The sequence below is a fragment of the Podarcis vaucheri genome (assembly GCF_965113315.1).
Source record: "Podarcis vaucheri genome assembly, chromosome: 1".
Taxonomy (NCBI): domain Eukaryota; kingdom Metazoa; phylum Chordata; class Lepidosauria; order Squamata; family Lacertidae; genus Podarcis; species Podarcis vaucheri.
In genome coordinates, this window is record NC_138759.1 from 115,514,033 (window position 1) to 115,526,165 (window position 12,133).

General features: G+C 40.4%; 1 protein-coding gene across 4 annotated transcripts in view; it reads left to right on the plus strand.

Moving 5' to 3' along the window:
* NCKAP1 (NCK associated protein 1) overlaps positions 1–4,911 on the plus strand; it is a 46,197-nt gene extending 41,286 nt beyond the window's left edge. For all 4 annotated transcript variants that reach the window (XM_082200801.1, XM_082200802.1, XM_082200803.1 and 1 more), the window contains 5 exons: positions 82–175; positions 1,337–1,453; positions 2,630–2,739; positions 3,605–3,694; positions 3,967–4,911. In XM_082200801.1, coding sequence (XP_082056927.1) covers positions 82–175; positions 1,337–1,453; positions 2,630–2,739; positions 3,605–3,694; positions 3,967–4,083 — 528 coding nt within the window. In that variant the 3' untranslated portion in view covers positions 4,084–4,911. The remainder of the gene's footprint in view (positions 1–81; positions 176–1,336; positions 1,454–2,629; positions 2,740–3,604; positions 3,695–3,966) is intronic.
* Positions 4,912–12,133: the final 7,222 nt, after the last annotated feature.

Genomic DNA, 12,133 nt, shown 5'->3' on the forward strand with positions numbered 1-12,133 from the left:
AGATTTTACAATGTCTGCTCTGACAAATTCCACAAAATTATTCTGGCCTTTTTCACTCTGCAGTACCTTTCTCTCTCTCAGGTTGCAATGAATGTATATGAGCTCTCATCAGCTGCGGGACTGCCTTGTGAGATAGATCCTGCTCTGGTTGTAGCACTTTCTTCCCAAAAATCAGGTATGCTGCTGCATAACGTTTTTGGATATTGGCTGTGTTTGCATGTAATGCTAAGCCATGATATCGCTCTATATGGAGAAAGGATGTCAAAGAAACTATACTTGCACACATTGAGTATCAAATATACATGTATTCTGCAGAACGCTTGGATCACTTCACATAATTTAACCAAGATGCCGAAACTGAGGGTTTGTCAGCTTAAATATATGACAGTTACATTTGTATTTGACTGAATGTTGCAGCTCTGATCTCTAGTTACATTTTCTTAGTGTTTCTCAGGGTTAATAGTGATAATACTACATTGAAATGGCTGCAAATGCTTCTGTTATTGATGAGTGACTTTTTATGGCTGGCTCCCTCACATGCCCCAGGAGCCAACCATAGGGGCCAAGGTCCCTTTGCCCCCCTCCCCCCGCAAATACCCCCCCCCCAGTTTATGGGAATTGCCTTCCAGTGGTATGCATGTGCCATGTCATGTGATCAGTTATGTGGGGTGGGGCTTACCTCTCCCCCCCCCCAATATTTTATTCAAGTTGGCCCAGGAATGTGAAATACTGGTATAGAAACTACTTTAGAGGAGTAGTAGTCATTTATGGACAGCTCTCAGTTGGTGGCCATGCTGAGCTAGTTCCTACATGCAGACATTCTGAGCATCTTTCAAAAGGAAGCCTGAAATAACTTTGCTGACCACTGGAGTTAAGAGGAAAGAAACCTCTTGCAATTGCAATTTGTCATTAGGTTACTTTTGATTGAGCTATAAAATCTTTCAATAGCTGTTAGATAAATTTTCTTCTAGGAATTAAAAAAATGCATCATATTTTCCTTAAGTCACGTTTTCCTTCCCTGAAAATGTGTTGGGGTATGCAACCAAGATACTCTTGATTTATACAAAGTGATAGCTGTTACAGACAAGTATTGTTATGGTGCACTTGGTGGAATAATAATAATAATAATAATAATAATAATAATAATAATAATAATAATAATAATAATAATAATAATTTATTTCTACCCTGCCCATCTGGCTGGGTTTCCCCAGCTACTCTAAAGTACTGGTCTTTGTTAGCTCAAACCAAATAACACAGAATTTGGCTCAGAATACCAAGGAGTTTTGAACCCACCCAGGTATAATGGATCTCCTAAATTTCTATTTGTTTTCAGAAAACATTAGTCCAGAGGAAGAATATAAAATTGCCTGCCTTCTGATGGTCTTTGTGGCTGTCTCCTTACCAACTTTGGCCAGTAATGTGATGTCTCAATACAGTCCTGCCATTGAAGGTAATATTCAGACAAACTGGTGTGAAAATTTATTCTGGGGGGGAGGGGGAAAATTATATTAAATGTTCATCTGAAATATTTATTTGCTTTCACTTTATGATATTGGTGTTTGGTCCTTTTTGGTGTTGAATAGTACATCAATTTTATATCTCACAATGGTTGCTTTGAAAGAGGAAATAAAAATCTCTCACCTCAAGTCATACTTTGGTTCTAGGGATCCTTACCAAGAATGTGTTCTACCCGTTGCACATAAATGTCCTATTGATTAGGAAATGTTAAAACTTGACTGGAGGCTTTTGGGGGCACAGGAACAATGCTGAGTACTATTTGGAAGTCATATTGAAACTAGTTTTCATACTAGATATTTGCATTAGAAGCATTCATAATTCTCATATTCCTGTGCTAGTTACCATGTTGCCCCGTCTACTCGAATACACACACCGTTCTATTTGCACCTAGCAGGATTCAGGTCTTCAGAACAGAACTTTGGAACTGATAAATTAAGAAGAAAACCAGAATTCAGTCTTTGAAACAGATTTTGCAATAAATGTAGCCCCGCTTTATGAGTTCCCTGGAAATTGTTTGTTATGCAATCATTGGTATAATGATTCCACGATTCCCATTATTTCCTATGGAAACATTTCTAATACAAGATTAGTCCCCTCTGTTTCCTCCCTCTCTCCATGGTTTCTTCTTGAAATGGCTGCAACCAATCAGCAGAAGAGAGGCATGGGGGGGGGATGATTTGCCCAATCTCTCCTGTCCCTGATTTGTTTCATTTTTCCTGCTTTCTGAGTCATCTGATCTCACTCCCTCCGTCTTTCCGTGGTTTCTGCCTAAAGATGGCTGCCACCAACAAGTTGGCTGTTCGAATAAGTGAATCTGTGGAGCATATAGTGAGGTTTGGGCATTATTCTTTCAAGTATGGATAAGTGAATTTTTGGATATTGAGCGTGCAGATAGCAGGACCTGTGTGTAATGTCTTTTACTCTATTCAAAAGGTTCTTAAAGATCTTTACTTCCTCCTTATTAAATGAAGATTATCCATATTATATTTGAAAGTTAATCCCTTGCTAAACTTAACTCTGTTCCTATTCAAACGACACGTTCCATTCAGCTAAAATGTTCAGAGTGTGAGTGAAGCTAAAGTAATATCACAAATGTGTTTTTGTTTAGGTCACTGCAACAATATCCATTGCCTGGCCAAAGCAATCAACCAGATTGCTGCAGCTTTATTTACCATTCACAAGGGAAGCATTGAAGACCGTCTCAAAGAATTCTTGGCTGTATGTACAGTTTTTATTTTGGGCTGACCTGCTCCAGAAATCATTCATTTCCACCAAGGCTTTCAGCTGTACTGCGATTAACATTTACAACCTTAACTTTTGATTTCAAGCCAACAACATTATGGTGGCTTTTCCTATATGGTAGTGATTGCAACAATGACTGTACAGTGGTGCCCCGCAAGACGAAATAAATTCGTTCCGCAATTTTTGCCGTCTAGCGAATTTTTCGTCTTGCGAAGCACGAAATCCCATAGGAATGCATTGAAAATCAATTAATGCGTTCCTATGGTCAAAAAAAGTCCAAAGCAAGCCAAATTTGGTACAAGAACAGTTTATTAACTGCTCTTTAAAGTCACACATACTGTAAAGAGCAGTTCAAAAATTTAAGGGAAAATAAATTAACTTTATAAACAAAACATGTCTTTGTTTTTAGTCAAAGAAAAAAAGTCGCGAGACGTTTTCGTCTTGCGAAGCAAGCCCATAGGGGAAATTCGTCTTGCGAGGCAAATCGCGAACGGAAAAAACTTTCGTCTAGCGAGTTTTTTGTATTGCGAGGCATTCGTCTTGCGGGGCACCACTGTAAAGGATTTGAGTCAATATTGCAAGCATGTGTGAACTTTGTCTTGCAGAATAACTAGTCTGATCAGGGATTCCAGTACACAAATTGAGCTATACAATTGGTCTGTCCTGTTCATTTCATTGTTGTGGAATGCTCCACATCCATAACCCCATTGCATTATCTAACATTACAGATCATGTCATGTTAAATCTTATATCTGAAATTGCATGTGTCATGAAATTAAAATGATTTTTAAAGTGGCTTTAGATGAGTACAAAACTTACTTGCTGTATGTGATTTTTTTAGCTTGCATCCTCTAGTCTACTGAAAATTGGTCAGGAGACAGACAAAACCACTACAAGGAACAGAGAATCTGTTTACCTACTGCTAGACATGGTAAGCTCTCATTCCAGTGATTGTTCCAAAAGTTTTATCCTAGGTAAAAGAGACTTTGACAAGCACTCTGTTCAACAAATGGTCAAAATACTGTTGGGCAGCATAGCAGAAAAATTACTTTAAAAAACGAAAATCATGAAACGCTTTTGAACCCTACTCTTTTGAGCCTCTCTGCATTTCCTTCTCCTCCTTGCTGGTAGCTTGTCATTTTAGCAGCATTGGGATTTCCACTCCTTACCAGGTTTCTGATGTGATCTCTACTCTCACTTTAGATCGTCCAGGAGTCTCCATTCCTGACCATGGATCTTCTGGAGTCTTGCTTTCCATATGTCTTGCTCCGAAATGCATACCATGCTGTGTACAAACAAAGTGTCACATCATCTGCCTGAATATCTGCTTTAACTGGAGACAACCTAAGCACGCATCTATGTTGCCTCAGTTTTACTTGTGTAAACTGTGGAGCTGTTTTACTTTATGGCCTGGCAAAGAGTTTTGTGGATTATAAACTTTTTCCCAATGCAGTTGTATTTCTGACCAGTGGTTTCTTAATATGGTTGTACTACAATATAAGCTTGGCTGATTTTAGGTTGCACATTTTGCTGATTTGTTTTCCTTTTTATTTTAGAATAATCATAATTATGTTTTAAAAGAGAAATACTATTTCAACTATGTTTTTTTCTTCATATCCAATCGTGCAGGAATCATAATGGCTTGTTTATTTCCAGGAAGAACTCTATTTAGTGATTATTTTAGTGTACCTAGCTTTCATCTGTGTGTAAATTATTTCATATAGGGAGAGTTACAATCTGTACCTATTGTTCTTATCAGAAACAAGACTTGGATGTGCATTTCTGTGAATGACAACATTTCTACTTTTTTTTTCTTTTTGAAACACTCACCCAAATTAATGACTGATGCTATCTAATATTAAAAATTGTTGTAAGACTGCTTAGACAGCAGTCTCCTCCATACAATCTTAAACAGCAGCAAGTGGTTTTGTTTGTATAAAGCTTACATAGTGGAATTTTTTAAAGACTAATTTCCATGGTGCCCCGTTGGCATTAACACTACATTGTACCCTGCTGTATAATAAACGTTCTTAATGCATTTATCAAATGTTGATAAAATGTTAGCCCTTTAACCACTTTTTATATGTTTTAAATTTTTGAAATTCAAGTGTACCTTCCATTACATACAATAAACACTACACTGTATTACGTGCTGGTGACTTTCCTTGGGTTTTTTGCTGAGTCGACTGTTGAAAATTCAGTGTTCTAAGCATCGAGCAACGTGTGTTGACTCAGCCTACAGATTGTTAAATGTGCATGTTCAACCCATTTTTGGATCTTCGTCAGTGCTGTCTAACCACATTAAAATTTGCTTTACCTTAATGGCTGTCACCTAACCGACTTAAAAATCAATAGGCTTACAAACATCTCACTGCTGGCTTGCTATCTATGTCTTTCCATATTTTTTTCAACTTGGTGATGGTGGGCTGAGACATCACTTTGACATGACTTCGCCCATTTTTTGGCATAGGTTCATCCAGCTATTGTCACCAAACTTGCCATGAGGGTTCCTGAGGGTGTCTGGTGTATCAGGTCCAAACTCACAAATTACACTATCCATTTAAAAAACACAATATATTTTTTGGCTTCTGGAGGTTCCTGGGCAGCGCCAGGCACTCTCTGCTAACATGTTATTAAAGGGAAAGGCATACCTTTTGACTCCTGCAGAATGTAATGATACTGTAGTGTCTAAATCCACTCAAATTAACTCACTTTACTGCATATTACAGAAACTGAGAGTGTACAAACATAATCTGTGAATAAAGGTGAAATGACTCACTGAAGAAAAAAAAATCAGGTCAACATTCCTTAGGAACTAGTAGCTTGGTGGTTGTGGTTAACACACTGTCCCTTAATATCTATTCCGTTCCTTCTGCCTATTCATGGTCTCACACCATCTTACCTCTCACCCCCTTTTCCAATTTGCCACCACCCCAGTTCTTGTGGGGGCAAAAAAGAAAAGAAAAAAGTTTGACGGATAGATAGGAATTCAGGTTTAGATTACGGTATATTTGAGAGACTAATGGTTTACCCAAGCAGAAATTTTATCAAAGCAGTTGGAGATGTTAGAACATGTGGAATGGGAAGTGAAAACTAGAATTTGTATTGAAAGATGTAACAGTTTTCCTGGGGAAGAGTTCAAAGACAATAGAAAATAACATCCTGTTTCCAAAAAAAATAATATTCTGTATCCAACTCACTCTATAGTTCTTCTAGAACATTGCCTGGTCAGGATGACCCACTCAGTAGATGCAGTGTCAGTGGAGAAATTTATAAACTGACATTAATAGTGAAATGGCAGGATATGAAAAGGGATTTGGAACTGCTGCTGAAGAACTGGCTCTGATTATGGTCATAAATTAAGAATTGTGCTCCCAAGTGAAGCCCATCTCAGCCTTTTCCTTGTGGTGATTCAGTAAATATGTGAGCTGTTTTGTATTTCATTGAGAATGGATGTTGCCAACGTCTTTGAATCAGTGGTATGTTTGTTAAGATTCCAGTTTTATTACGGTGGTGGCTTCAATGTATTTTGTAAATCACCATGGGTGTAGAGACAAGGAGTTTCTCTCTTTCAAAAATGCAATGGATATTCTCCCTCAGTAGGGATTATCTATTCAGAACATGTGAGATTCAGGTCCAGAGGGTAGCGAGGTTCTTAAAAATTTTTCCTTCCTCGCACACACTTCATTCCAGCCACTGTTGAGGTGCTTTAAACATCAACACCAACTTGAGTTCAGCATTGACTCTCTTTCTAGGGGACTCATTTAGGGCAAGATGGAACAAGAACTGACCCAAATAAGAATGGACACTGCCATTCCACATAGGAGTTTTAAGTGCCCAAGCAATTCTTGATAAATCCTGGAAAATCCTTCTAAAAGGAATTTCTAAATCTTAACAGTTATGGAGAAAGCACGGGCATGTCAGCCTGTCTTGAAGCCTCAGAAATGTGCTCCAGATGGTTTCCTGAAAATGAGGGACTGCAAACAGACTCAGTGGTTTACACAGCATCACTGAAGTATTGTACATTTACCATCACTGACCTGGCATATTGCCTGTTATTAATTACCTGCCCTTCGCCCTCAAGTCCCCAGGCAGGTTCCAACAATTAAAACAAATTCTCATGCATTTTTTTTTAAAGTAAAAACCCTATCCATTCACAAATGTTGCAGATCTACTCATTTAAAAGCTAAAATCTATATATTGTGATATAATCTGCTCTGGATTGGTCCCTATTTCCATTGGAGAAATGTTGGAGGATATGCATAAATAAAGGGACGTGGGTGGCGCTGTGGGTTAAACCACAGAGCCTAGGACTTGCCGATCAGAAGGTCGGCGGTTCGAATCCCCACAACGGGGTGAGCGCCCGTTGCTTGGTCCCTGCTCCTGCCAACCTAGCAGTTCGCAAGCACGTCAAAGTGCAAGTAGATAAATTGGTACCACTCTGGCGGGAAAGTAAACAGCGTTTCCGTGCACTGCTCTGGTTCTCCAGAAGCGGCTTAGTCATGCTGGCCACATGACCTGGAAGCTGTACGCCGGCTCCCTCGGCCAATAAAGTGAGATGAGCGCTGCAACCCTAGAGTCGGCCACAACTGGACCTAATGGTCAGGGTGTCCCTTTACCTTTACCTATGCATAAATAACACAGAAACTTAAAGCTCACTCACAGAAGGCCCCAGGTTCCATTAAGAACATTTCAAAGTAGGGCTGGGAATGTCCCCTGGCCGAAACCGTGGAGAGCCTCTGCCAGTTAGTAAGCAATACTCAGCTAGATGAACCAATGGAGTCTAACTTTTATTAGTCAGCTTCGTGTCATGACATGGCATTGATGTCAGACACAGCCATTCAAAAAGGGGGGGGGGGGAGAAGAAACCTTTTAAATTCCACATGGAAGCCAAGAGGAGAAGCTGGCAAAAACCACAGAAGGCAACTGGAGAAATGCTGTAATAAAAAAAAGAACTCTGCGGAGTCAGGATTTATAGCGAAGGAGAAAACGTTCTTCCCCAAGGTCTGTATATGTAATAATTCTTGTAGATCTTTAATTGACAGCATTGTGAGTGGAAACGCACTGGGGCTGATTTTGTTTTTATTTTGATAATTATGTCAAACATCATAACAAGTACCAAACAAGCAAATTTCCACCTGGCAAATGTTTTTAGTAGGTGGTGGGAGTTTTGGCAGGGAGGAAGGGTGGTTAAAAGGGGGCAGTGTGTTCTTCCTCGTTTACTGAACAAAACTGGTTTATTTTTAAAATACGTACACAGAGATGATTATTACCCTCAAAATTATAAGCCAAAAATCACTTGTCCAAGGAACGAATCAAGTGGTCCTGTAATGAAAACTCCAGGGAAGAATTATTATTATTTTTTTATTTTATTACCCCAGCTTTTTCCCTGATGGGACTCAAGGTAGCTTACAGATAGAAACAAGAACTGCTAAAAACATTAAACATTAAAATGCAATCAAACAATGATAGAATCAAAACTATATACATACGGTATACGAAACCTACTTAAAACATGAAAATAATTACAATAAAAACAGCATGGCACCAGCCATTTCATTAAATGCAGTTAATTTCCAAAATTAACAAGAAGGTCTTCACCTGCCAGCAGAACAACAAGGAGAGAGCCAGTCTAGCCTCTCCAGGAAGGCAGGTCCAGAGTCTTATATGTAACACACATACACAGACATAATCAATACACTTATTTAAAAGGATTTGTGGACTGTGGAAGCCTACAGTCATATTTTTCTCGATTTAAGTCAGTAAGTGCTGACACACACACCCCGCCCCTGCTCATGTGTCTAAGAGTCTGAGTTCATGACTTGTTCTAGGTCTGCCTATATCACAGGCCTACACGACAAAGTTGAACTTTTAAATATAAACTTTTACTTTTATTCTGAATTCGTATTAAAAGTACACATGCCGTTGTACAAACACATACTAGAGGTAAAACCAGGGCGAGGCAGCATGGTAGTTGGGGTGAGAAGGCATAGTGATGAAAAGTGGGGAAAAAATTCCTAAAATAGGATTTCAAATTGGTTGGCATTGGTCATTGACACTCTTGTTTGTCGGTTTTCAAGCAGATTGAATGCTTATTGAATGCCATCCCCTCCACATTATATTTTTTAAAGTATTATGGTCTGGACTTAACCTTCTAAAAGTCACATTTGATGTGTCAGGTTCCCCCTGCCCCCGTAACTACTATCATTAAAGAAAAAGAAATATGGCAGTTGCTAAATATTTCTCCCCATCACTAGAAGGATTACGACCAGAGTTTAGCAATCTCTCTTAGAATTTGTAACAAGGGATGCTTGTTCTCAATGGCTGGGTGCTCTTTCTGCACTTCTGTCTGCGAAACACAGAAAGCAGCTGCCTGTATGGATTTGTCAAAAACATTATGCCAGATCAAATTTATAGCCTTGTTTGCATATGTTATTACTTGAATGTATGTAGGATACAATAAATGTGTAGCCAGATGTTAGACTTTAACCGTTTAACTAGCAGAGAGAGTATGGTCCAGGATGGGGAATCTGTGATTCCCCCAGATGTGGCTGGATGACAGCTCTCAAAAATCTGTAAGCACTGGCCATGCCGATTGGGGTGGCTGGGAGTTGGAGTCCCAACAACATCTGGAAGGCCCCTGGTCTAGTGTTCAGAGCAGTAAGCGTAGACCTGGGAGTTAAAATTCCCACTTTGACTTTGGACTCAGCTACATTAGTCAAAAAACGGTGTTTTTAATGCATTATAAACACGCAACACCAGAGGGTGCTGGAGAGCAAACATTTGCCATTTTCCGGAGGTTTTTTTCCTTTTGTTATAACGATTTAATTTCTGACTTATTTATAGTGGTTTTTTTTTCCTGTGTGCAGCTCTACCCCTGATGTGCATTGTGCACACTCTCTGTCTAACCTATGTTCACAGAGTTGTTGCTTTTAAGGAAGGCAACAGCAGCAAGAAGCATGCCATCTTCAGTCCCTTGGAGGGAATGATAATACCTCCAGGATTCTCCAATGGTTTGCTTAGGGCTGGGGAAACTGTGGTCCTCCAAATGCTGAACTACAACGCCCATCATTCCTGGCCATCAATCATTCTGGCTGGAGTTTATGGTAATTGGAGTCCAATAACTTCACTGAGGCAGAGGGGCGACAAGATGGGGAAGGCTGGTGTGTGTTCACTGTAACTTTCCTATCTGTCATGGCACAAACTTATCAGGAACAAGGTTTGCCCCTTAAGAAGGAATCATTATTTCAGATAGTCTGTTGTAAATGTAGGGTAGGTGTTAAGGGGATTGTGCAATCTTCTTCTGAATTTGCGACCTACAACTGCATATGTCCTGTTCTCAAGGTCTGATTGTCTCAATTACGTAATGAAAGTTGTTGCCTCTTTTTGTTTCAGAAAATTTGAAGAAGGAAAGAATTTGAAATCGGTGTCTGTTAAGTTAAATGTAGTTTTAAGGCACCAGAGGCTATTCTGTGGGAATAACAGAAAGGAGGGCACTATGGAAGCGTTGTGTGGACGCAAATGAAAACCATTGCAAGGAAAGTAGTTTCTGGGAAATGACTGCTGTCTAGACTCTCAAGTGTGTGGTGTCTGTGAATATTTTCCTTGGTTACCGGAGACAAGAGTGATAACATAAAGCAATCAGACTTTCAGATGACGCAAGTTGGAATTTACTTCAGAAACGTTGGAAACACTGAAAAGGCCCAGATGTAACTTGAGAGAAAAGCACAGAGATCTATATACTGGGGCTGGACAGAAGATAATGCCCCCCCCCAAAGATATCAGGGCATGGTCTAAAGCAGGGGCTGCCAGCGTGGTCCACAGAGGCTTTTTCTGGCATCCACAGTGTCCTGTCTCTGACCCCTTGGAAGAAGAATCCTGATGCAACCAATAGAACAGGTTGTGGTATGTGCTTGGTTGCATTGTGTGAGTTTATTTAGTGGCCAGTACATTTTCCTCTGGCTTTCAAATGTTACCTGTGGACCCAGAAAGGTTGTCCAAGGTCAATTGATGCTGCCACCTTGTGGAAACTAAGCAGGTTTGAGTCAGGCGTAGGTCAGCAACAAAAGCAGGGGTCAGCAAGGTTTATCCATGGGTCAGATCGCACGCGTGTGTGAGTGAGCGCGCCTGCGATTTTCAGCGCATGCGCAAACGTGATTTTCAGCATTGCGGAAGCGAGTCCCTGTGCCAGTTTAGTGCAACACGAGCAGGCGGCTCAGTTCAGGGGCGGATGGTGGGCCGGTCAAATGACCTCCGCGGGCTACTTCTGGCCCGTGGGCCTTTGGTTCCGCTGATCACCCGAGGCCAGTGAAATTAAATCAGGGTTGCCAGCACATGGGGCAAGGCAAGTATTGTGCCTCCTTAACCCATGGACCGTTAGCACAGGTGCCAAGAGGTTGTGCCACAGAACAAACACCATGGAGACAGCTCTACATGTGCGCTTGCTGCTCTCCCCCTGAGAGCGGTGTTCACAAATGCCAACACAATTGCGTAAGAACACGGAAACAAAACTACATTTGTCATACCTTCCAACATTTCCCTGATGAAAACAGGGACGTCACATTCCATGATGATAATTTTGCCATTTATACTCCACACATCTTACTGGGTTGCCCCAGCCACTCTGGGCGGCTTCCAACATATATAAAAACAGAATAAAACATTAAACTTTAAAAAAACAACCTTTCGCTATACAAGATTGCCTTCAGACGGCTTTGGGGGGTCGGATAATTCCACACCATCCAATATTTTTCCAATGAAAATATGGACATCCTAAGGAAAAACGTGACATTCCAGGATCAAATCAGAAACCGGAACAGCTTCCCTAACTCAGGGATGTCCCTAGAAAATAGGGACACTTGGAGGGTCTGCATATGTATTTAAATACAATTATTCTGGGCCTTAGGTGGGTGACTGTGAAGAGCCTACATATTACAGTGGTACCTCGGGTCACAGACTCTTCAGGTTACAGACGCTTCAGGTTACAGACTCCAGTAACCCAGAAATAGTACCTCGGGTTAAGAACTTTGCTTCAGGATGAGAACAGAAATCATGCAGCGGCAGCAGGAGGCCCCATTAGCTAAAGTGGTACCTCAGGTTAAGAACAGTTTCAGGTTAAGAACAGACCTCCAGAATGAATTAAGTTCTTAACCCAAGGTACCACTGTACTGGAAATGGAGAAATGCAATTCTACAAATAAACATACTGCAAAATTTTGCTCAGTTCTCACTTTGGGTTGAATTATTGTCAAACTGAGAAAAGGGATTTTTACTGCAGTATCACGGCAGACAGATAACCATCTGGCGAAGTGGAATGAATTATCCTGCTGTACTAGCCACAGATAATTAAGGTGAGCTGAAGTTTGTTTAGA